Below are 24,551 nucleotides of genomic sequence, written 5' to 3'. Positions count from 1 at the left end.
CAACACCTCTTTAAGAGACGGCTGGGTACCTGCCCCTTTAAAGGAGGCAGTAGTCTGGCCAGTCCTAAAGAAGGCATCCCTGGATCCAGAGGTGGCCACCAATTATAGACCGGTGGCCAACATCCCGTTCCTGGGCAAGGTACTAGAGCGGGTGGTGGTGGGACAACTCCAAGCACTCTTGGATGAAACTGATTATCTGGACCCATTTCAGTCCGTCTTCAGACCCGGGTATGGCACTGAATCTGCCTTAGTCGCCCTGTACGATGACCTGTGCAGGGAGAGAGACAGGGGGAGTGTGTCCCTGTTGGTTCTCCTGGACCTCTCAGCAGCTTTCAATACCATCGACCATGGTATCCTTCTGAATAGGCTAGCGGGATTGGGAGTTGGAGGCACCGCGTGGCAGTGGTTCCGCTCCTACCTCAATGGCCGATTTCAGAAGGTAGTGCTGGGGGACTATGGCTCTGCGCCATGGCAGCTATGCCATGGAGTTCCGCAGAGGTCCATTTTGTCCCCTTTGCTTTTTAACATCTACATGAAACCGCTGGGAGAGGTCATCAGGAGGTGTGGGCTGCGGAATCATCAGTACGCTGATGATACCCAGCTCTACCTCTCGTTTTCTTCCAATCCAGGTGAGGCAGTGGCTGTGCTGAACCGGTGCATGGTCAAGATAATGGGCTGGATGAGGGCCAATAAACTGAAGCTCAATCCAGACAAGATGGAGGTCCTGTTGGTGGGTGGCTCGGACCTTGGGATGGGGGACTTGGGCCTTGTCCTAAATGGGGTTGCACTCCCTCTGAGGGACGGGGTTCGCAGCTTAGGAGTGCTTCTCGACCCTGAGCTGTCTCTGGAAGCCCGGGAGACGGCGGTGGCGAGGAGCGCCTTCCTTCAGCTTCGGCTGATCCATCAGCTGCGTCCCTTCCTAGAGAATGACTGCCTGGCGACAGTGACACACGCGCTGGTAACTTCCCGATTAGATTTCTGTAACGCGCTCTACGTGGGGCTACCCTTGAAGACGGTCCGGATACTTCAATTGGTGCAGAATAGAGCTGCCAGGTTGCTGACGGGGACTGGGCGTTGTTCTCATATAACCCCAGTTCTCCGTCAGCTCCACTGGCTCCCGATTGAAGTCCGGGCCCGATTCAAGGTGTTGGTTATGATCTATAAAGCCCTAAACGGCTTGTTACCTGGATACTTAAAGGAACGCTTGCTCCCATATATGCCCTCCCGCCCCTTGAGGTCAGCAGCAGATGCCCTTCTCCGGGAACCATCTGTGAATGACATCAGGAGGGTGAGTACCCGGAGGAGGGCTTTCTCTGCGGTGGCACCCCATTTATGGAATGCACTCCCCAGAGAGGTCCGCCTGGCGCCATCATTATTTGTTTTTCGGTGCCAGGCCAAAACCTTTTTATTTAAAACTTATTTTAATTGTTAATTTATTTATTTAACTAGGGGTTTTTTTTTTTGGTTTTTTTTGGGTTTTTTTTTGGTTTTTTTTAGCTGAGAACGCACTGAGGTTTTATTGAGGTTTTATGGCACTGGGGTTTTATTATATTGGGGTTTTATTGTATGGTTTATTTATTGATGTTTTGTGAGCCGCCCCGAGGCTTTATTGCGATGGGGTGGCATAGAAATGTTTTAAATAAATAAATATGTGACCACAGGACAGATGGTGATATGCCATGCTGCATGGTAACTAAGTGGCATTGTTTAGCATTATGTGTGAGCATATCCATTATCACTTATGCTCCACTGACAGACTTCTGGAGGATCTTTTTGAGCACATACAGATGCAGTTAGTTTACCAAGCTAGATCTCAGTCTCTAACTAGGTTCCCAATCTCTGCCCCCACCCCCTCCCCCGACAATGCACTTAATGCATGTGAGTGCATGTATTCTGTGAGCACTTGTGCACGCTAGTGGCTCACACATAGAGAAACAGTACGTGCTTTATACATGGTAAGTGCTATCTGAAATGAAGAACTTTTAAAAAAACTGTTCTGGTGTCACTTGTGACTAATTGAATAAAATCAAGTTTATTGGCCAGAACTGTCACTTCCTCCATAAAGGGCAAAGGTGACTTCACAAGAAATAAATTCCTGTGACTGGTAATTTCACAAGAAATGAAATTAATTAACCCCTATAGACTGCATTTATCTGCAGACATGCTGCATTTTCTGTGAATTAACTATAAAGTAGTATGACCAAATTATTAACATGCTTTTCCTACCATAGCAAAATATCTTCAGATGAAGGTTTACCTAGTGATACTCTTGCAGGAACAGCTCTTCGATCAATCCAAAATGAAACCCATGACAACATCACCATCAGCATAGATGGGAAATAGGATTGTAGAACAAAGAAGAAAATGTGCCTCCTCAGGGCAAAGTTTATGAAAAGTCGATTGTACCAACCTATGGAAAGAAGTAAACATGTTCATGATCATCCTTCTTGTGCTCTCCTTATCTGTGCTTCACTAAAAGAGACACTCTTCACATTTGTTTTACCTAAATATCCTTCTATAGTGACTTCCACTGCTAAAGGAATCAGATGAGGACTATCGATACTTGGGAGTACGTTCAATCGCTGCAGTTTCACTCTGCTTCTACCTATTTCACTTGCTAAAGGTCCTTTGAAGACCTTATTTAAGATTTCAGCACACCATGGCTGGGATCCAAAAAATGGCTTTAGAAAAGCCAAAGCATGCTAACACAGTGGGATTTTTGACTCATTCCTTCTTTACTCTAGGACAGTGGTGGTGAACCTATGGCATGTGTTCCACAGCGGGCATGCACAGCCCTTTCTGTCGGCATGCAAGCCAAGTCGCCCCAGCATCGCCCCAGCAGCCAGGCATCAGATAACAGTGCACATAGGGGCCATGTGCAGGCTCGGAAAGGAGTAGTAGCGCCAGGTGATTACATCACAAGCCACGACTCATTAGCTACGACTTGTCCAAGCTTTCGCATGGCCAGTCAGTGCGCTGCCAAGGATATATATACATTTGCTTAGATGGGGTGTGTGTTGATTTTTCTAAAGCAAAACCTCAGTTTTCAAGTTTTACTGCAGTGTTGGCACTTTGTGATAAATAAGTGGGTTTTGGGTTGAACTTTGGGCACTCACTCTAAAAGGTTCACCATCACTGCTCTAGGAGATCACCACATCATGTTATGAACTGATTCTGAAATTGCCCTCAATTTGTTGTAAATGTTGGATTTTTCCAGCAGCATCACCCCATGTCCAATTGGACATGGGTTAAATGCATGGTTCCTTGGGCCACAGTCCATGTAACAGTAGAAAGGAAAATGACAGAAAAAGCAGTGCCATGTATATGCAAAATATTACAGGCACTGCCACCTGCTATTTGTCATATTTGCATGGCTTCTTTCAACTTATCCTGATAACAGTTGAAGGAAATGAGAAACATTAGTGAGAGTCTGATGACAGAGAACTAGGGTAAGTCCTGTGTACCATGTGCCCGTTAACAAAATTCTTCCCTCTCAAGCTTAATGCAGTTACACAGAGTTGCAGTTAATCCACAGTGTACTTGACCATGACATGCACAATTACCACTCTCATTCTTGTGGAAAGGCTTTAGGAATATTTCATGATGATACATTCTCAGGTGATATTTGCTGCTGTTTCTTCATTAGCCACAGAGTTTTCCTCCTAAACCAAGCATTTGATTACTGGCTTAGCAAGCCCAGTACCACCACAGTGCCCTCTAGTGAGTCACCAGCAAAATTCTGTAGCCACAGCATTGAGGAGAGAGGAAATACATCTGCAAAAACTGGAACCTGGCTGTATTGTAATAATCACATTATACTGTAGTGAAAATATGACTGCCGTAATCCTGTTGCAAGTTTTATATCTATCTGCCGCATACTTCCATCCCAGAAAGTATGGTTATTATTAACTGGATTCCTTTTAATATACTCAGTCATATTTACTTTGCAATCCTATGCATCTCCACTCAAGTAGGTCCCATCAAGCTCAACGAGGCTGATTTCCAAGTCAGTAGGCATAAGATTGCAGCTTTGATCACTTTGTTTTCTGCTAGAGGTACAGATTGCAAATGTCAAATTATGTCCACTACCTGAGTTACACACAAAATAATATTTTGATTCTAGCTTTTATATATAATAAAATGCTGCATCTGGTGGGGAAATTCATTCTAGATGAATTAATTAATCTTACATTCTCACAATATTAGAACATGAGGTCATCTGAAGAAATTGATTGGTGGGAGATTCCAAACCAGATAAAAGGAAATACTTCTTCACAAATGGCATAGTAATACTACGGAATTCACTGCCACAAGATGAACTGGTGGACACCAATTTGGAGCACTTTAAAGGGAGATTGGACAAATTCATAGAGGACAAGGCTATCAATGGCTACTAGTCCTGATGGCTATATGTTACCTCTAGTATGTACACCAAAGGACAATTCCTGTAGCAAAAAGAGAAAAAAAGGCCTAAATAGATGACAGAAGAAACACAATCGCCAAGGACAGGCAAGAAGCAAAAGATGAAAGAAATAGGGTCAAAATCCTGAATGTAACTTTCAGCAGTTATCAAACAGACTAATACAAAGAAATGAAAGAGATCAACAGAAGAGGAAAAACAAGAAACCTCTTTCAGAATATCCACAAAAATCAAAGGGAAATTCAAACCTAGATTAGGAATGCTAAAAGACAATCAAATGAACATACTGTCTGACCAGGAGAAAATAAAGAGAAGGTGGAAACAATATAAAAAAAGTGTACAAAATTGATGAAAGGATGGAAGACAGCTTCAAAGAGGAATGCTATGAAGAAGACCCTGCAAGTTGAAAAGAATAAAGCACCTGAAGTACATTGGGTAGCAATAGAACTATTCCAAGCTACAGAGACCAAATAAGCCCAAATCCTAACAAAATATGTCAACAAATATGGAAAAACAAAATAATAGCCCCAGACTAGAAACATTCAATATACATTACATTCCCAAAATAGAGTGCAGCAACCTTAGGACCATTGCACCAATTTGCCATGCAGGCAAAGCAATGTTCAAGGTATTACAACAAAAACATATGAAGATGCCTTTGAAACATGGTGTTGGAGGAGAGGTTTGTAAATACCCTGGATGGACCAACAGATGAATGAGTGGGTCCAAGATCAATACACCCAGAAGTTTCTCTAGAAGCAAAATTGACAAAGCTGAAGCTGTCATATATTGGGCACATCATGAGAAGGCAGGTCTCACTGGAGAAAAGAATCACGCTAGTCAGAGGCAGAAGAGGAGGAAAATCAAATATGAGATGGATTGATTCCATAAAAGAAACCACAGCTTGAGTTTACAAGAGCAAAACAGGGCTGTGAAAGGTAGGATATTTTAGAGGGCAGTTCATTTATAGGGTTGCCATAAGTTGGGGATGACTTGACACCACATAATCACAACAGAGAAAGGGAGAAAACATCTTTTAAATTGGTCTCCTCTTCCTCTTTATTTCCATACTGCCCAATAACTGAAGCATTCTGGGCAGTGTACAACTGATAAAATACAGTAAAATACAATATGATACAATATATTGTGTTATAATGTTTACAATATGTAAATAATGGTGAAACCTCATAACATCTCACTAAAAATGTAAAACTGAATCTTAACAACTTAAACATAAGACATATTGATATAATACACGCGGATGCACTATTTGGAGCTCTTAAATACCTCAGCAGAGAGGACAGTCTTATCCTGGGGCCAACAGGATAGTAACATTGACACAAGGAGAGCCTCAGTGTGAAGATAATTCCGTAATTTCGGAGATAAGGCCTTCCTTCTTGTTGTTGCCATCCAAGCCTCCCATGGGGGTAGCAGTTAAAAGAAGGCCCCTGATGCTGATTGTAGTATCTGGGTAGACTGTGGATGGGAGAGGCATTCCATCAAGTATTGTGGCCACAACCTGTGTAGGGCTACCAAATAAAACTGGTACTTTGACGTTAGTGCAGATATGTATATGCAGCCAGTGCAGGTGGGCCAGAACTGGCATTATGTGCTCGGACCTTCATGTTTTGGTTCTGTTCTGACTGCTACCATTTGCACAAGCTACAGCTTCTCAATGATTTTCAGTGGCAGTTCCATGTAGAATGCATTGGTCTAGTTACCAGAGGTTAACAGATTGCAGATTACTGAAACAAGACTATGCCTGTCTAAATAGGGTGCATCTGTTCAACCAGCTGAAGCTGGTTGAAGGTACTCGTGCCACTGCGATTACCTGACACTCAAGTGACAAAGATGCTCAAGGAGCACCCCAAAATATGAACTTACTCCTTCAACAGGAGTGCAAACCCATCCAGAAGTGTTGAGCACTCTCCATGCAGTCAGAGGAACAATCTACAAACAGTATCACTACTTGTCTAGTAGAGATCCAGCCCAGTGTCAGAGTCAGGCAGTGATTTAGCATATCCACAGCCTTACCTCCAGAAGATGAAAAGGAGAAATTGAGTTGCATGTTGTCAGTTTACTGATGCAATGCAGTCGGAAGCCCTGGATGACCTCACTCAGAGGAACCCCATACTGGAGAATCCAAGGAGTTTACCAGTATCACCCAAGTGCTACCTTCTGACACCAACCATACAAGTAGAAGTGGAACCACTTCAAACCTGTACCCCCATTCCCACTTCAGAAAATGGTCCTAGAAGGATATCATGGTCAATAGTACTGAAAGCCACTAAGATATCCAACAGTGTTAACAGGGTCATACTGCCCCATCTTTCTGTCAACATAACTCATTATATAGGATGACCAAAGCTGTTTCTTGGATAATCATCTTTATCCAAGAGTGCCAGGACCTTGATGGCCACCACCTGCTCAGGAACCTTACTCAGGAAGGGAACATTTATCACCAGCGTAAAGTTATTAGGTCTTTTCAGGTCCAGGGAGGATTTCTTGAGCTGTGGTCACACCACTGCATGGGATTACTCCTTCTTGTAATGAGGCACTGATAACCTCCATGGCCCAGCTAGTTGTTTCTCTTAGCTTATAAAAGCTAGTAGAGAGGGAACAAGGATCTAGTGGTTGCATGAACCTGTCCAAGCTAAACCAACTGAAACTCATTCAATAAAACTTGACCAGGCTGTGTTCTGGGTACCTGGCCTGATAAAAGTACTATAAAATTGGAATCTAATTCTTTGCAGATGCAGGAGATTTTATCATTGAACTACCTAACAAGTATATTACAGAGAGCCTCTGATTAGTCCAAGATGTCCTTGGAGACATATTTAATAGGGCCCAGATCAACCTGAAAATCCTGGCTGGCTGGGAAGGAGAAGATCAAGTAGAGGCTATCAGATATTGTTTCTTTGCCATCCCTATGGCTCCTAATGATACTGCTTACTGCTCCTAAGCATCCAGTAGGACTTTTCCTCCAGTTGCTCTCATCATCTCCTAATTTGTTTCAACATTCTCTGGGATATATAATGGAGCTACATGAGCTGTACTACAGATAGGGCACTCATGAGCAATTGTGTCAATTGCCCAGGTCATCTCAGTATTCCAGAGATCCATCAATGTTTCAACCATCCACTGGCCATATCAGTTGGAAACTTTGCAAGAAAAGAGCCCTCTGAGAACCTTCCAAATCCATTCGCCTTGTGGGGGTGGACCATCTTAATAGGCCCCCCACCCTTGGAAAGGGCAGAAGTTGCCATTAGTCTAAATCTCAACAGGTGATGATCTGACCACAAGAGATTCAAAGTCTCTTGCCCGCAGATCACTATCCCTATACCCAACTATAAATACTAAATCTGGAGCATGATGAACTACATGTGTTCAGCCAGTGACATTTTGGAACAGACCCAGGATTGTCACGGAACTGAGAGTACTGCAGTACACCTACAGAATCTCTAATCTGTTCCACTGGCCCACAACAGATGCAAACACTCTAATAGATGGACAGGAAGCTGAGAGAGAGAGAAAAAGAGAATTCTCATAGACCATGGCAACACCCCCTCCCCAGACCTGAGGCCCTCCTTGATGCTGAACCAAGTAACCCGGAAGGCATAACTAGGAGAGACTAACTCCTCCCTATTCATCCTCCCAGGTCTCAGTAATGCTTGTCCAATCAGCTGCCTCATTCACTATTTCATTGTGGGCGAGAAAGGTCTTATTTTGAACTGATCTGGCATTTAAAAGCAATACCTGGAGACCTGAGGACATGCTGATAGGGAAACTTACAGACCAGTAGATGCAAGGGCAGGTAGAAAGATGGCACAGCTAATAGCTATCTATGCCACACACCCCTTTCCTGGCTAACTCTCCTCCTAAAGCCACATCTTCTTCTATTCAACACCAGACTGATTGGGGCCCTCATGCATATTCTCACTTGGCTCCATTAGTTCCCTCCAAAGCACATCCCCAGGCCCCAAGAGCAAAAGAGGGTTCTCAGCAAACAAAAATAGCTAAAATATTTGGAAAGGTTGCCCTTACACTCATCTTTTGGTGTCATTCCCTTCTATGTTGTCACCATCTGACTTCTTGGACCAGCAGATAAGGCCTTCCTAGAAGGAAACCCAACTTGCCCACATTTCCAGTCAGTCCTGGGGGCGGCGCCCTTGCTGGCTATAACAGCTCAGCTAAGAAACAGAGTCCAAGTCTAGCAAAAACAACCAGAGGAGGGAGAAATTGGCTGGTAGATGTAGAAGATGGTTAAGTCCAACTTACTTCCCTCCCTAGAACATGTCTCAATTGCTGGCAGGATTCTTGCATATTACTAACTATTATTACTTTCTAAGTTCAAAATATATTCAGGGATGATAAGAATGTATCTTTGTCATATCTTTGCCATACCTGTGCTGCTATAAAATGCTAGTCCACTAGAAGCACCAAATTCTTCAATGAAGAACTGGGAAAGGGAAATGTGCTCATCTGTGCTGAGTGATTCATTGCCGTGTTTCCAATATAACATCAAGTCTTCTTCATTGTAAGCATCTGTTGGAGGAATTTAAAGAAATAAGCAGACTATCACCCACTTGTGACACTAACTTGTTGTAAAGGAATACACAGGCTTTAACTCAGATTGCATTTGATATCATTTGATGCTGAACCTGGAGATGGTTTTGCTGCTGGACTATTCTCTACAAATGAAGCACACAGCAATGGAACAGAGAATATACCTCAACAAAGGGAAAGAAGATTATCATCACCTCTGTTTTGGCATCACCTTTGTTTTCAAATATTCATAGACCACGTAACTGCCCAGTGAGAAGAGCCTCTTAAAGTGTGAACAGGAACTGAAAAAAGGACCTCGCTGAAGGATTTTAAAAGAACTAAACAAATCTTAAAATAGCAGATGGTATGAGAACTTAGGGAGGCTGTGCCCTTCTTCAAAAGTCAGGCACATTAGGAGTCCTCAGGCACTGCCCCTTCTCCCCTGTCAGTCCTCCAGCTGGAATATTAGGAGACACCACACTAGAGGACTCCAGGGATCAGGATGACAATGGACACTTTTGTCACTGTCCTCTGCTTCTCTGCCATGCACTCCTGCCAAACTTGGCAGAGCAAGATTGCTCACAAGCAATTCCTCCACACTCAACATCTGCAGGAGTGTGGGGCAGGGAGCCTGGAGTGGGGAGTAGGTAGCACGACTCAGTTATCATGCTTCCAATCTCCCTTATGATTCTTTGACTTTAAACCAGACTTGAACTGTGCAGCCCATCAAATAGAGGACATCTTCAAATGGAGGTCTAATAGCCCGATCTTGGCTCAGATTCTCCCAACAAGCTACCAAAGCAACAAGCTAAGCCCCTTCCATGGAAGAAAATAAAAGGATGGGTCATCTTCCATTCAGTTAGAAGCATGTCTGAGAATTTATAAGAACTGAGCAGGGCTGTACAGGACAGGACATTTTAGAGATCTTTAATTCCTGGGTGCCATAAATCAGAGATGACTTGACAGTACAGTAAAACCTTGGATTGCAAGTAACTTGGTCTGCAAGTGTTTTGCAAGATGAGCAAAAAGTTTTTCTAAATTTTAACTTGATAAACAAGTAGTGTCTTGCAGTACGAGTATCACACGTGCTTTGCCTGCCAAGCGTCACGTCACAACTGAGCACCAGTTCTTCTCTGTCTCACTGCAGGTGTAAGTACAGCATCATCTCCCCACACCCCTGAGTGTGCCCATGATCATGCCTGCCTCCCCCCTGAGCGCATCCGCTTCAAATTTTTGTGATTAAAAAAAAAGTTACAGAACGGATTAACCTTATTTACATTGAACCTTATGAGGAAATTCACTTTGATATACGAGTGCTTTGGATTACAAGCATGTTTTCGGAACGAATTATGCTCGCAATCCAAGGTTTTACTGTACACCATAACAACAACTGACAAGAACTGACGGATGATATTCCTTAGGGGGTAGAAGCAAGATCCATTTCACTATGAAAGTGGTCAGGTAGACCTGTCCAGCAGCTAGAATTTTGACCAATTTTGATCAGTTAACTCACTTTCTTACTGTCACTGAACAACTGGGTTGAAAGGGTCTTCTAAGAGATCACCCAGACTAATCCCAGATTTCATCAAAATGTTAATGAATGCCAGCAACCCAGTCCTCAGGCAGAACCAGTAAAACTCTTTTACAACCATTTCATGTATTAACACACAGGTTGTGCTAGCCGAGAGAAATCAGACATTTAAATTGACAAAGTTTTTCAATATCTCTTCTTAAATTGGGGGGGGGGCTATCATGGTTCCTTTAATAAATATGCATAACTTTTAGAAGAACAACTGCCAAGAATATGTGAAGATCCTAGTGTTCTTAACCCTCATGCTGTGTTAAAACACCTCCAACTTATGTCCTTTCTGGGGTGACTATATAACCCCAGGAGAAAGTGCCTGAGACTATGAAAGTGCAAAATCATAAAATCCTTTGTTCCAGTTGCAATTTCCTGCAGTAGTTTGCAATTAGCATAAAAATGGCTTTCAACCATCAGCAAGCACATGTTTTAATTAGTGTTTTATGTTTTAATTCTTGCTGAGGCTATGAAAACTGATAAAATCTGCGTAAGAATAGCGGACCCATTGACTTTTCTCTGCATAACAATGGTTTTGAACTACTACTTTTAAAGAATCATAGAAAAGCTTTCCCTCAATGGATTTTCATTCTGTTTTGCTTGAAGTTTTACCTTAGAATCTTAGCTTTAAAATTAAACCAAGATATTCTGCATTGAACCTTGCTTTGTGTCCTTTTTTCAGGGCCTTTGTTTGGGGTTGCAAAGTCACTTAGCTATACCTATGGAACTTCTGGGCTGACTTTGACACCCCAAGTATTTTTATTTTATTTAAAAAATGTAGGAAGCTGAAATATGGGGACGTTTCAGAACAGACACATTGTGACAATGTCATAAAAGAATGAGACAGTAGGATTACTCATAGGTAAATTGCAGTACAGAATATGCAACAGGATCCTAAAGTCAGCCTCAATGTGAGATAAAGTGAGAAGCTAAATGTGCATTTATACACCTTTAAAAGAATAAAGGTTAGAATATGTTGTATCACTCCTACTTTAACACATACATAAGAACAACACGTAATACTCTAGCAGAGCCAGACTTACAGCTTTCCAACTCTAGGGAGCAGTTCTGAGTGTCAAGTGGGAACCTACTGAAGTCCATAAAGCACATGGCAGAAACTGTTATCCTGTCAGAAAGGTAAGAATAATCTTGAATTATAGCTTAAAAATTGTGCTATGCATGCAGTTCTTAAGGTTAATGAACAGAAGGTTGCAGTTTTGGCTCTCATATTTATTCATTTCTGATGAATCAATACAATGGCTTCTCTCTCTCAGATCATAGAAGTAGAATATATCATAATTAATTCATGGGGTAGCCATGACTTTAGTTCAAGTGGGGGAAAGGATCTCCGGCCAAAAACAAGCTAAAAAGGTGAATGCCACCCACTGCCAAGAATAGTGTTGCCCAAAGGCGTTTGGGGATATGGGGGATTTCTCCTCATGTCAATTTGTTGACAGGGCATCCTTTTTCCCCACTTCTAGCAAAGTCCATGAAGCAATATTATTCCGTTGACTTAAAAAGAGTTGAAGGAAAAGTTTCCTTGCAGGCAGACTGGAATGTCTTGAATTGCTGATCCCTGCAGTAGACTGTAATAGTTCATACTACACATATTGTTATATATGTATTATGCCATGGAGGAAAAACAGAATCAGCAGATAATTGTGCACCATAAACAGATTTAAAGGACTAAAAGGCCTAGGGATTTAAAAATTATATTTAGCCTGGTGCTGAAATTACGTCAAAGTGGGCACTAGAGGCAAGCCTCTCAAGAGAGAGAATCCCACTGAAAAGGATATTCCTTGGGTTGCCACCCACCTTATTTCACAGGGCAAGGATATCCAAAGGACCTCAGACAATGATCTCAGCACAGGTCTGATTACAGCATCTTGCTGCCTGAGGTGAAGGAAAAGATGGCACCCTGCTCGATTCCATGTATGGAATCTGACTGATCGGGCCAATGAATCTTACTCCATCATGGCAATTGGACACTCTCTTGCACAGCATCTGTGGGAAGCAGGTTATTTTGGGGGGCTCAGGGAGAGGAGAAGGACAGCTACCACTTTCTCCCCACCCCAATATCTGTGGCCTGAGGCAGATAGCTCAGTACCTGGAAGGACCGTCTAATGGATGGACTGTCCCCTGTCTAACAGTATGGCTGACCCCACTGAATGACCTGATGCAGGGGAAGACAGAAGCAGCTAACAAAGTACTACAAAAATTGATCAGAGTTGAAATCAGAATGTGACATTAGCAGCTACATCACTTCTGAGAGTGTGAGCACAACGTTGATGGGAAAACGATGACTGCCATGGGCTCTAAAGTCATGTAATTTTAGCTAAGATCATAACACATACACAGCTACATCAGAGTGAGCTACTGCATCCTACAGGCATTCCTTCCTCTTCTGTGTTTGCTCTCCTGTTAGTGGATACTGTGCTTACCGTAAGCTGAAGAGCACGTTGCCGTCTGGGTAGACGCGTAACATAACATTCTCCATAGTTGTATCATGAATGAAGGATCTTTTAGAATGAACAAAAAATATATCAGGGACCCAGATCTTTTTTATTAGTCTTCCATCAAAGGTCATGCTTCTGTTTCTGGTACTAGGAAATGAAAGTCTCTCATCTTTCCAGTAATGTCTGAGGTATAAAGTCATTGTGAAGTCCTTTATTTAAAGGAAATATAAAGGAAATTAAGAGGAAGGTTAAAAAAATACAAGGCATGAATCCATCCTTTTAACAGTGTCGCCTGTTAAAATATTACTACAGCTAAAAACATTTTTGAACACTAAACATTGCTTTCTGATTTATTAGCAGTACTGTGGATAGACAGTACATTTTGTGCATAATATGCAATAAAAATGCAGTCCCTCAATAGAAAACTTAGGACCTACTTAGGAGTACTGACAGCAATGGAGCCAAACTAGAGCCACTGGGAAGCAAGAGAGAGATCATCCACAAGTCTGGGTGAACCCTAAAATGTACAGAAGTTCAAAGCATTTTAAGTCCTGCCTCCAGTGCAGTAAAACCAAAAACTCAGAACAATCCACTGAAAAGTGGATGCAGGAGGAGCAGAGAGGTCTGTTCTACCTCCTGACAGCTTATACTATTCCAGAGGAGGGCACAGGTGGCAGGCATCCTGTAAAGAAACTGCAACATTTTCTTTCTAATAACCAACCTGAGTGGCCTGTGTTGATCACTTTGTGTAGAGAACAGGGCTATTCATGCAAAAAAGGGAGGAACCACAAGGCAAATAAAATTCAAACTCATACAAGGAGCCTGAAACCCCCAAAGATGATTGAAGAGGACAGTATATGCATGGTGTTCTCATAGATTCAGAGTTAGAACTCTTACACTTGCCATTTTACTAGTTTCACCAATGCAATCTTTACCAGAGTAAATCCATCATGATGACTAGCATCTCCCCCACTGCCCCATGGAACACCATCACTGAGGCAGTGCCACTTAATGGGAAGGGCACAGTGAATTTGGGTATGCCATGTTTGAACAATGTGACGATTCAGCATAAACATACAGATCTTGGTAAGAAGTCTTCAGGCACAATCTGGGTTAGCTGAGAAATGTTGGGAGTTTTAAGAGTCTTGCTATATAAACATGCATATGACTGAGCTCTTATACTATTTTAGGTATACACAAATATTCAAAGAGATTATTTCTAAAATCAACATGTCTGCACTCCCAATACCAGATTCCTAATTATTTCCATTGTATCTCTGAGTGCTTCTTCTGTATTGAAATTATGAAATGCTTACCATGTCAACTTCTGAAATGCTGTCAATACTTTCTACTTGCACATCAATACCTACTGGTATTGGTGAGCCTGTAAAAAATAAAAATGGAAAAAGCAAATGTGATGATCAGAAAAGTTAACAGTAGCAAAGAGATAAAGCTGAAACAAATACCAGTCATAGAACTGCAATGTGTGGATTTCTTCAAATGGTCTTAAATTATTTAAAATGTGTGTGTCTCTTACGAACCCCCTTACAACAGGGTTTGATCACTACATAATATCTACATACTCAGGTACTTATATGGCCTATTTTGCATAGAACAGATTTCTATCTGAAGGTCTGCCCAGTCTAAGTCTAGTTTAATGCTAAAGATCCATGAGAAGCAAGAGCAGCCAGAACAGTGGTTTCTTTAACATGAGCTGGTGGACAAGTCACAGTCTTCTTTGTGCTGGTAAAGCTCTCAATCTTCTCTGTGATGGTTTGATGAATTGCATTTCTATTTAAATTAGAGTTTCAAGGCCCAGGAATTAAGCCATTCAGAAAACTTACTAGCAGGATTATTCATGTCCTCCAAATATCAAATAAGATCTCTCTTCTCAATAATCTTATCCAGAGAAGAGACCAACAGGGCTAAGGTAAAAGATGCTGAATCTAACTGATAGTCCTTGCCAATCCAACATGAGGGTTCATCAGGTTTATCTCTCATGCCTGACTTTGGAGCCTAAAGTGGTACCAACACGTGGAATCAAGGAACCACTTTCCCTCACTGGTGTTCCCAGAACCAATGGAGATGGAAGGCATGAGTTATCCTTTCTAGTACACTCCCATCATGGGAATGAGGTTGCATCTGGAAAGAGAAAACCATACCTGAAGGTCCAGTAATAGCATCTGATGGCATGGAGTGGGAAAGCATAAGGGATATGCATGCTGCAATGATGGGACAGCATTCCCATCAAAAATTCCTCAGTTATAGAAGCTTTCTAAATTGAGTCTCTGCATGGGCCCATATGTGTGATGCACCGAGACTATTAAGAAGAGTCAGTTGTTATTTCAGATGAATATGTAAGCTTCAGTTTCACTCATTTCTGCATCTTCCACAAACAGGTCTAGTTCTCCCCCAGCTCCATTCCACATAATATTTTCTTTTTAGATTCTTCCGTTCACTCCTCTGGAACATTCTTTCATCAAACTCTTCTTTATTTGTCCCCTTTGCTTAGCTATTGCCATTGCCTCCTCAGGCTCTAACCTCCATCCATCCTGGATCCCTTCTTCCCTTTTCCTCTCCATCTTTCAGCCCTCTTGAATCACAGAGGATGGGTACCTTTAGAAGAAGAGCACAGCTGAGGGGAGTCTTATATTTTTGTGTTTCTCTTGCCCCCTCTGTGATCTGAAGGCAGTTCAGGCAATCACTGCTAGAGATATCACTGCTACCACTTCACAAGCTCTCTACAGGCATTTCCCCTATGAGTTGCCAGAATGTGTGGAAGGAAGAGCAGGGCCATTCATGTTATTCCTGTGGGACAACCTGAAGGGAGAGTCTTTCAATTGTGGCTGAATGTGCAAACTTCCTTCCCATAACTGGGAATCCTGCACTATTGCCAACATCATTCTCATCACCACCATCCACAGTTCTCATTTTTCATTTCACTGTCCAACGTTTCTACAGTTTTGATCTCATTTATTACCTGATTAGATATGAGATTGGGACCTTTTCACAGACAGCCCTAAGAATATGACAATTAACATTGAAATGGATCACTTTAAAATCAAGAACCTCTTCCATTCAAGTAGAAAAGTTGGGCAATTTTAAAAATTATTTAAGTGTCATTTGTGAAAACATTTTCAGTTGCTTGGGTAAAAAGTCTCGTGCCAGTACTTTTAAACTATCAAGGCAAATTTCATCCTTTCTTCTGTCTAGTCAAGCAAAAAACTACAGGATAGAAAGGCAGATTTTGTTATGAAATGGAGTAATTTTAATAGCTGCTGGCATATTTCCACATCATTTCAGAGTAATTTGTAAATATTTTTTGCTGAGTTACAAACACGAACCTACCTTACCTGCTTTATATATTTAAAACCACTTTGGTGAATTCCATTTGTTTTCCTAGATGGCCTAGAAGGAAGGTAATAGCTGCATATGGGTGTTATATAACATTTTAAACCAGGTCATATACAGATGGTAACATGTTTTAATCTCAGTCATTTGAAGTCTGCTTAAAGCTGGAAAACAATTAATTATTGACACATCACCTGTTTACTAACAGTGGCACTAATAAAAAATAAACATGGAATATTATCATTCATGTTGTTTTTTTTAACAAAAGTATCCTGCTGCGGCTTTGCACAGCTATGTATGTGTCTGTGGAGCCTGTGGCCTTTCACATGTTGTTGGATTCCAATTGCCATCAGCCCCAGTCAGCTGGCCAATTGCCAGAAATGGAGTTTTTGAAGTCCAACAGCATCTGCAGAGACACAGCATCTCCTGTTTTGGAGCACCTAAAAGATTTTAGGTACCCTGCCTGGGTATTTTGATACTAGGGTATACGCATCTGTGTATCCAAATATAAATATGAATCCATTTTATATGTATTTGCTTGTTTATTTGGTAGTAGTACCTTCTATACTCGTAGAATGAATTCTCAGCTGATTTGGGACACTGTGAGAACTTCAAACAGCACCAGACACTGGTCAGTGCCTAACAGCCTTTTACTGCCGGTGGGCCCACCAAGGCATGCTGATGGAAGAGAGGAAGCCTTCCAGATCTGGGCTTACCTGGCAGTGGAAGGCAAGTGCTGAACTTAAGCTGGGACGATGGACCCAGCAAGGGAGCTCAGCATCAGCAGTGGATGCTGCAAGGATGCTAAGACACACACACGCCCAGGTGTGGATATTGCCCCAACATTAACAACTCAGGACAGTCACACACACAAGGCTGGGTCCATAACTGTCAAGTAACTATCATTTGGGGTAAAACTAGCATACAATAAACAGCAGATAAGCATATCTGGCTACTGACTGAAATATTTGTAGGTTCATATAAACACATTCAAATATATAATATTGCCACAGGGCTTTTCTATTTGCAAGGAGACACTACTTAGGGAACATTTTGAAAGAAACATGTTGTTTTCCCCTCATTTTAAAATTATCAATATTTATATAAGTTACTCCACATGTCTGCCCTTTAGTAAACCTAATAAAAAGGTCACTTTATGTCCTCCAGATGACTTGGATTACAACTCTCATAATTCCTGAGCATTGACTTTGCTAGCAAGGGCTGATGGGAATTGTAGCCCCAAACTTCTGTAGAGTATGTTGCCTATTGCCTATTCTGATAAGGAAGTGGCCACAGTTCATAAATGCAAAGCACTTGCTTAACCATTAACCACATGACTATTTTAGCAATAGTGCAATATCAGTAGGTCTCAGTAAGAAGTCTTCTGAAAACCCCCTGAGTAAATATTAGCATTCTATTTTTTTAACAGTTCAAACTGTCTCTAGCTTTGGTGCTTATCCAATGTCTAAGTCTTTTTTTTTTTTTTTTTGCCAAGCTACAGGCAAAAGTGATTTGAGAGAAGTGGCTGCAGCAGAGAAGGGTTCCTGGAATTCTGAATTAAAGCATCAGGGAGTTCCTTACACCCAGGAACAGAAGTATTGGCTAGAAAAATAGGAATGCCCATAGGCAGTGGAACTGCTGCAAACCAATTATTCCAATATTGTGCCCAGCCACAGTGATAGCCTTTGGACTCTGGTTGGGTTCTGATACCATAATACACACTTTGGGAATTTTAACCATGCACTGTGCCTCCCCAACCCTCTTCCCCATAATTCATCCTGTGCTATCCCAGGGTACACTGCAGGGTCACCCTGAGCCACAGCCATCCCTTCAGGGATACCAGCTGAGGTTTGACTTTCTAAAAAGGGTCTCAATCTGTACTTGGGGAAGTGAGGGCAGCCCAGGGCCACATGAGCCAAAAGCAGCCCAATGATTCTGCTGCAAAGGGTGCTTTCCACACACCACACTTTAAAAAAAATCTGAAAAAATAGCAATGGGCTAAAAAGTTGCACTTTGGCATGGAGACAGCACATGTGCCAAATTACAACTTTGTAACCTACTGCTAACTGTTTTAACATTCTTTTTAAATACCTCCATGCAGCACATACTTTACAGCAAAATCTTCTGGGGTTTTGGAGAAGTTTGGGCTGCCTTCACTTTCCCTAATACAGAGGCTCGACACCAACTCCCCAAACCCCAAGAATTTATTTAAAAAAAGAACATTTGAGGGGACACCTCATCAGTTCTTCCATACAGGAGCCTCCAGGTAGGAGGGAATGCTAGTAAGCATCAGCTGTATTTTGCAACATACCCTGAGTGGATAGCATTTCAGAAAGTGGCAGCACTTGAGGAAAATCCCAGCGCAGGACACAAAAGCTTGTGATTTAAAGGGACAGGGTTATATACTTGTATGGGGGGTTCCCCAAGTTGAGACGTGCCCCCTGCTGCTACTGGAGGAATCTTTTCCAGCTGTTCCCAAGTGTCGTTGGGACACTATGGGGTGCCTGGAACTGGCTGTCACTTGCTAGGCCCTCGGTTAGTGCAGCAGGCATTTCTACCACTCTTGCCAAGCAGTTGTCTGCTTTTTTGACTTGACCATGGCTTATTTTGCTCTCTGGGTTCAAACAACACAATAAGCCGCAGCAGGGTTTGAACCTTCCTAGAAACTATGGCTAGTTGTGGTGGTTTATAAATTATCCTCCAGGCAGAGCAGTGGGTTCAGACAACACACCAAACCACTGTGACTTAATGTATAGTATGAAGACACTCTCTGGGAGGTTGTACATAATAGCCACCCATCATGGTAAATCTCCAGAATGGGTTGCCATTAAGTGCCCAGGAGCCATGATAAGACCAACAGACAATCATGATCACTGTGTTTTTTGGTCCTTCCTTCTTATTTCTCCAAGCAATATCCTAAGGAACTCCACAGGAAGGAGTGAGGCTCCTCCGTTTGACAGCTGCTATCCTGCAGCAATTTTGGCTCACTGCAGCTGTCAAAGAATCTCTGTTGCTCAAATAGGGTTCAAGCCCAAAAGTGCAACAGAGAGGGAGGGGGAGCTGATCAGCACTTGTACCACAGGAGAGCTCTGGTGCTGGAGCATGGGGTGCCTCATTCACTCTCAAGCACAAGAGGGACAATTAGCTGGGTGGAAATGCTGAAAGAGGTAGCACCACTCTGCTAATTCCTGTGATCTTGCTGGAAAGGAAGCCTCTCAGGTGTGAGTGAGGGTGGGATGAGCAATCAGCTGGGATGGGCAGCCCAGGTTGGGGACAGCAGCACCTAGCTGATCTGCCGTCCTGTTTGAGGGGCATTCTCTCAAGCAGGTCCTTCTTGATGCATCCCCACCTAGCCCAGGGCCATCTGTCTCTTAAGGAGGAATGGGGAAGGGGATCTAGACTAGATGGAGATGCTCCCTTTGTGGTCATGCCAGATGCAAATAGTTTGGGGATGCTGCTGAGAGAAGGGTAGCTATTAGCTGAGCAATATGCCTAGCTACTTGGTAAGAGTGTCACCAGCTGCACTTTCTTGTTGTAGGAATTTTCCCATGATAGATTATGTTGTCCAAACTGGATGATGCAACAAGCAACCATGGTAGGGAAAAACTGTAGAGCAGATCACTGTTTCTTATCATGGTTCTCAGCCATAGTAAATTGCTTCAACAATCTTGATAAGAATCAACAGTTGCATGCTGTGTCCTGCAAACCCAGACTCTCTCACTTGTTTCAAGTTATGAATACATTATCTGCAATTTACATGTTTGCTACAGATAACACTGATAATATTGCATCAGAGCAGCTTGCAGTAACAACTGAGAACAATGAATCAATGAACCAAATAGCATCAAAATGGCTTAGTTGCAGTTATTCTAGATTTATTATTTCAGGCCAATTTGACATAATCAAGAATGTCTAATTCCCTTAAAGCTCAGTCCTGTGCATATTTAGACAGAAATTGTGCCTGGGGCATCCTGAGAGTTGTAGGACCCCTTTTCTGTCTAAACATGCATAGAATTGCACCCTTAAAAACTTTCAAAGAAATCTGGTCATATTCAATAATTTACTTATTGCCACTTTCAATAGCCTAGGTTTCAAAGATAGAATTTTGTCTGGAATAGTAAAAGTGAAATAAGATTGAGTTGAAAGTCAATAATTCAGGGTGTTCTTTTGCAATATTTGCTCTTCCTAGAAATTAAATGTCAAGCATTTAATGTTGATTTGAGTTTTTAATCCTCAGAGGAAGGGGAGACAAAGATAAACATGTGATTTCATTTTTAAATGACCTCATTGACCATGGTCTGAGCAATTTACTTTATCAAATGAGATATTTAATGGTATACAATAGCAAATGCAGACGTTCTTACCTCCAAAGCCAGGTCTCATGGCAAAATCATGATCCTCTATGCGGAGAAGTTGTTCAGATTTCACAGGCTTTACTTTAGTGCTGTCTAGTTTTCTCATCTTAATTTCTCGTTTGCTGCATTAAAAAGAAATAGTTACATTTTATTCCAATGTATACCCATCACATATTATTAGAGAGCTGTCAAGGTGGCTTATATCTTTTTAATTAAAATTTAAAAAAATACTCAGAGTATCATGAATAACACAGTAATTAAATGTGGGTACACCCTACTAAATTAAAGATCACAGATGTACTAACATACACTTGTTCTGTGTTGAAGGTTTTATGTTGTGAGCTACCCAGAGATTTTTTACTATTGGGCAGTATAGAAACATAATATATGATTGAATGACAGAGCAGAACAAGCAAACCCAGTAATATGTTAACCAAGTGAACCAAAAACAATAATCAGTGCAAAAGCTTCTTGTTTTTATAACTGCCATACAGAACATTCAATAACTCCTGCCCACATAGCACTTTTCCGTCAGCACAACCCCACTTACAGGTAAGGAGCACTGCAAAGAAAAGAGCCATGCTTAGAAACCTGTCCCATGTGTTCTGTCCTTATGTACAATTTTTTAAAACAAACAACAGGGAGAAGCCCTTGCTGCCTGTGCCCATGCCTTCACCTTCCATCAGGCTCCACCAGCAATGATCAGGAATGCTGGGAGTCGTAGCCCAAAACTCTAGAAGGCACCTGGTTGGAGAACATTGTGTTACAGCCTCCAACTTCTCAGGACTGCTGTTCCAAGAAGGTTTATCTTTGTTCTCAGAAGCACGTGAGAAAGAGCTGCCCACCTCTGTCCCATTGGTCTTGCACAGAATGTCATACTAGCTCTTACATAGACAGAGTTTGCATCCCAACAGCACATGGGTGTCTGCAGAAAAGGGCAAGGGCATGCAGTTGTCTCTCCAAGAGTAGCAGTAATCACCAGATTTCCAACCCAAACAATTGCAAGCTTTTCCCTTGTAAAACCAGAGATGTGCAGGTACTCTTTGTAACGTGCAGGAAATATTACTACCGTGTGCTTTTTGAAAAACTAGCTGCACCCAACTTTCAGTACTTTTTGCCAATGGATGAAGTAATAGCAGTGGTAAACACACCAACTGTCTGGGTGTGGTAGCCCTTCTAGGAGTGTTAAGTTCTGGGAGGTCTTCTCTGTTAGGAAATAATTGCAGCCTCATAAAAACAATGTAGAAATACAGAAGTTTATAATAGAGTGCCCTGCAGAAGTATTGGTTCCCCCTCAACTTTTCCACATTTTGTGAAGTTATAACTGGAAATTGTGACTTGACTGACTTTTTCCATGGGCCAATAGCCCTTCATGGGTAGAAGGTTCCCCAGCCCTGGAATACAGGCAATTCCCAGAAGTGCTCCTTTTAGAGATGTCCAAGTCTAATCCACACTATCCTGCTATTCTAGACTGGGGTGGGGCAGTAAGTTTATCATGAACTACTAGATCCCTGGATAATTTAAACTAGATTGCTAAAAAAATCCTTGCCAATGGCAACAACAAAAACACAGAGAGACAGACATCAGCATGGAAATGATTCTGCTGAAATTAAAAAGTTGGCAGTGGTGATAATCAGGAGTGAATTTTTGTGCAGAGGGACTGTGAGCTGAGTCCAGTTTTGCTCCTCAGATAAATCCTGGGCTGTGAACTCTCTTATACATAGCATGAAAATAGCACATTAAAAAAGATGAAGAGTCAACTGGGATATTATATTCTTATATTCATTTTTAATGCTTTCTGCTCTTCCATTCCTTTTATGCCCTGAGCAAGTAATGGGGACGAGAAGTCGTTTCTCCCAGAATGCAGGTGGTTGATATGCTGGACTACAACTCCCATCATCACCAGATAGCAGTCCTTTTCATCCAGAGGGCACCAGGTTGAGCAAACCTAATGCAACTAATGAGGTACTGTGCAGTCTGTATGCAACCCTAAAGGTACTGCCACATACACATGCTCTTTTCCGAAGACAGTCAAGGCCCAATCTTATGCAAATTTACACAGGGAAAAGGTCTATAACCCACAGCATGCTGGCTGTGGCATGCTGGGAGTTGTAGACCTTTTTTCCTGTCTAGAAATGCAAAAGAGTGTGGCCTTAGCATAGGTAAGCTAGAAGCCCAGGAATGTTGGCACCCAGGCAGTTGTCTGGGTTTCCTTGATAGTGCGGCTAATTCTGCAGAAGTCCTCTGGCTCTTCCATACCAAATAACACCAACTTAATAGCAAGATAAGGGCACAATTTGAAGCAGCTGCCCGTGACTCTCTGAATGCAGAGGACTACAGGCATCCAATGCAGGGCCTGCAGAGTTGAGAACTGCCTTCACACTTCCCTTGCTGTAAAAAACTCTTATCCAGCTTTGGGATAAAATCCTACGCAAGTTTAGACAGAAAAAAGAGCTGCAATTTCCTGAGAGCTGAAGGCCTTTGCATAGGATTAAGTGTTTTTTCCTTTGCTTGTAAGAAGGAGGGTTGAGGGTCTGCTGGGATTCCTCATCCTCTGGCAAGCCCTCATGCCTTGCATTCTCTGGCATTATCTCCAGAGTTGCCCCTCTGACTTTAGAGCCACAGCTAGTATGGAAAGTGCTGGGCTGGAGGCAAGGACAGAGGAGCACCTCCAAGTATGGAGTTCCAGTCTCAGAGCTGGGGATCTGAGTTTTCCTATGGACACCAAGAGAGTGTCTGGTAGCCATGGGCTTGCACCCTATATCTGGAACAGCCATTGGAGTTTGCCCCTTCTGATTTTGGCCTCTTTTATAAAATTCTCCAGTCTGGCATATATACTCTATTCATTTAATTACAGCTCAGCTGAGTCATACCTAGGGACCTGCTTCTTTAGCACATATCAATCCAATCACTTGGTTTCTATACCCGAAAATCTCCAGTGCTAGCTGGGTCACATGAGAGCTTTCAGACTCTCAACCACAAAAGGTCATTCTAGGCCACATGGAACTGAATATTAATAAAATGAGTAGTTAGAAATTGTTTTCTTTATTTTGGCTCCAACTTGCTATGAAAATCCAGTGTTGGGTTTATGTAATTAGAAGTGCTGTGGTTCTTTTAGAGAAAATTATGAATAGTCTGAGCATTTGGGTTTACCACTGAAAAGCCAAGGAAGCAATACATGCTTACTGGCAAAGCTGCAGGGACAGCAGCATGATGTTTCAGTCTTGCCAGAAACTGACATTTTGGTTTTGAGGTTACTGCTGCATCTGAAATTAAGTTGGCTAATTACAATCTTGGTAATAATTCATATCATTGTGAGTTACTGGTAAAATCCAGGAAATATTAGCAATTCCTGCTTTTGACTGAGATCTATTGAACTTGAGTGGTTGATATTGTACTGAAAACCTACAGCTTTCAATTATCTTTCTATCCTTTACACTATTTGTTTTAAGGATCAGTATGAGGATGCAATCTCCAAAATGAAAGAATGATCTCAGTTCGAATCCAAGACAAACCATTCAACATCACAATAGTCCAAGTCTATGCCCCAACCACTGGTGCTGAAGAGGCTGAAGTTGACTGGTTCTATGAAGGCCTACAACACCTTCTACACCAAAAAATGATGTCCTTATCATCATGGGGGATTGGAATGCTAAAGTAGGAAGCCAAAAGATAACTGGAATAACAGGCAAGTTTGGCCTTGGAGTACAAAATGAAGCAGGGCACAGGCTGGTAGAATTTTGTCAAGAGAATACGATGGTCATAGCAAACACTCTTTTTCAACAACCCAAAAGACGACTCTACACATGGACATCACCAGATGGTCAACACAGAAATCAGATTGA

General features: G+C 42.0%; 1 protein-coding gene across 1 annotated transcript in view; it reads right to left on the bottom strand.

Annotated features, from left to right (window-relative positions):
- Positions 1-24,551, bottom strand: part of GABRR3 (gamma-aminobutyric acid type A receptor subunit rho3) — a 52,158-nt gene that overhangs the window by 14,532 nt on the left and 13,075 nt on the right. The window contains exons 2-7 of the mRNA XM_044441765.1: positions 20,716-20,828; positions 14,317-14,384; positions 12,986-13,209; positions 11,588-11,670; positions 8,825-8,965; positions 2,227-2,410 (exon numbers count right to left, since the gene is read on the bottom strand). Coding sequence (XP_044297700.1) covers positions 2,227-2,410; positions 8,825-8,965; positions 11,588-11,670; positions 12,986-13,209; positions 14,317-14,384; positions 20,716-20,828 — 813 coding nt within the window. The remainder of the gene's footprint in view (positions 1-2,226; positions 2,411-8,824; positions 8,966-11,587; positions 11,671-12,985; positions 13,210-14,316; positions 14,385-20,715; positions 20,829-24,551) is intronic.

This window comes from Varanus komodoensis, unplaced genomic scaffold (genome assembly GCF_004798865.1).
Source record: "Varanus komodoensis strain SLA01 unplaced genomic scaffold, ASM479886v1 scaffold4, whole genome shotgun sequence".
NCBI lineage: Eukaryota > Metazoa > Chordata > Lepidosauria > Squamata > Varanidae > Varanus > Varanus komodoensis.
Note: the sequence above shows the minus strand (reverse complement) of the source record. Positions and strands in the feature narration are given on the sequence as shown.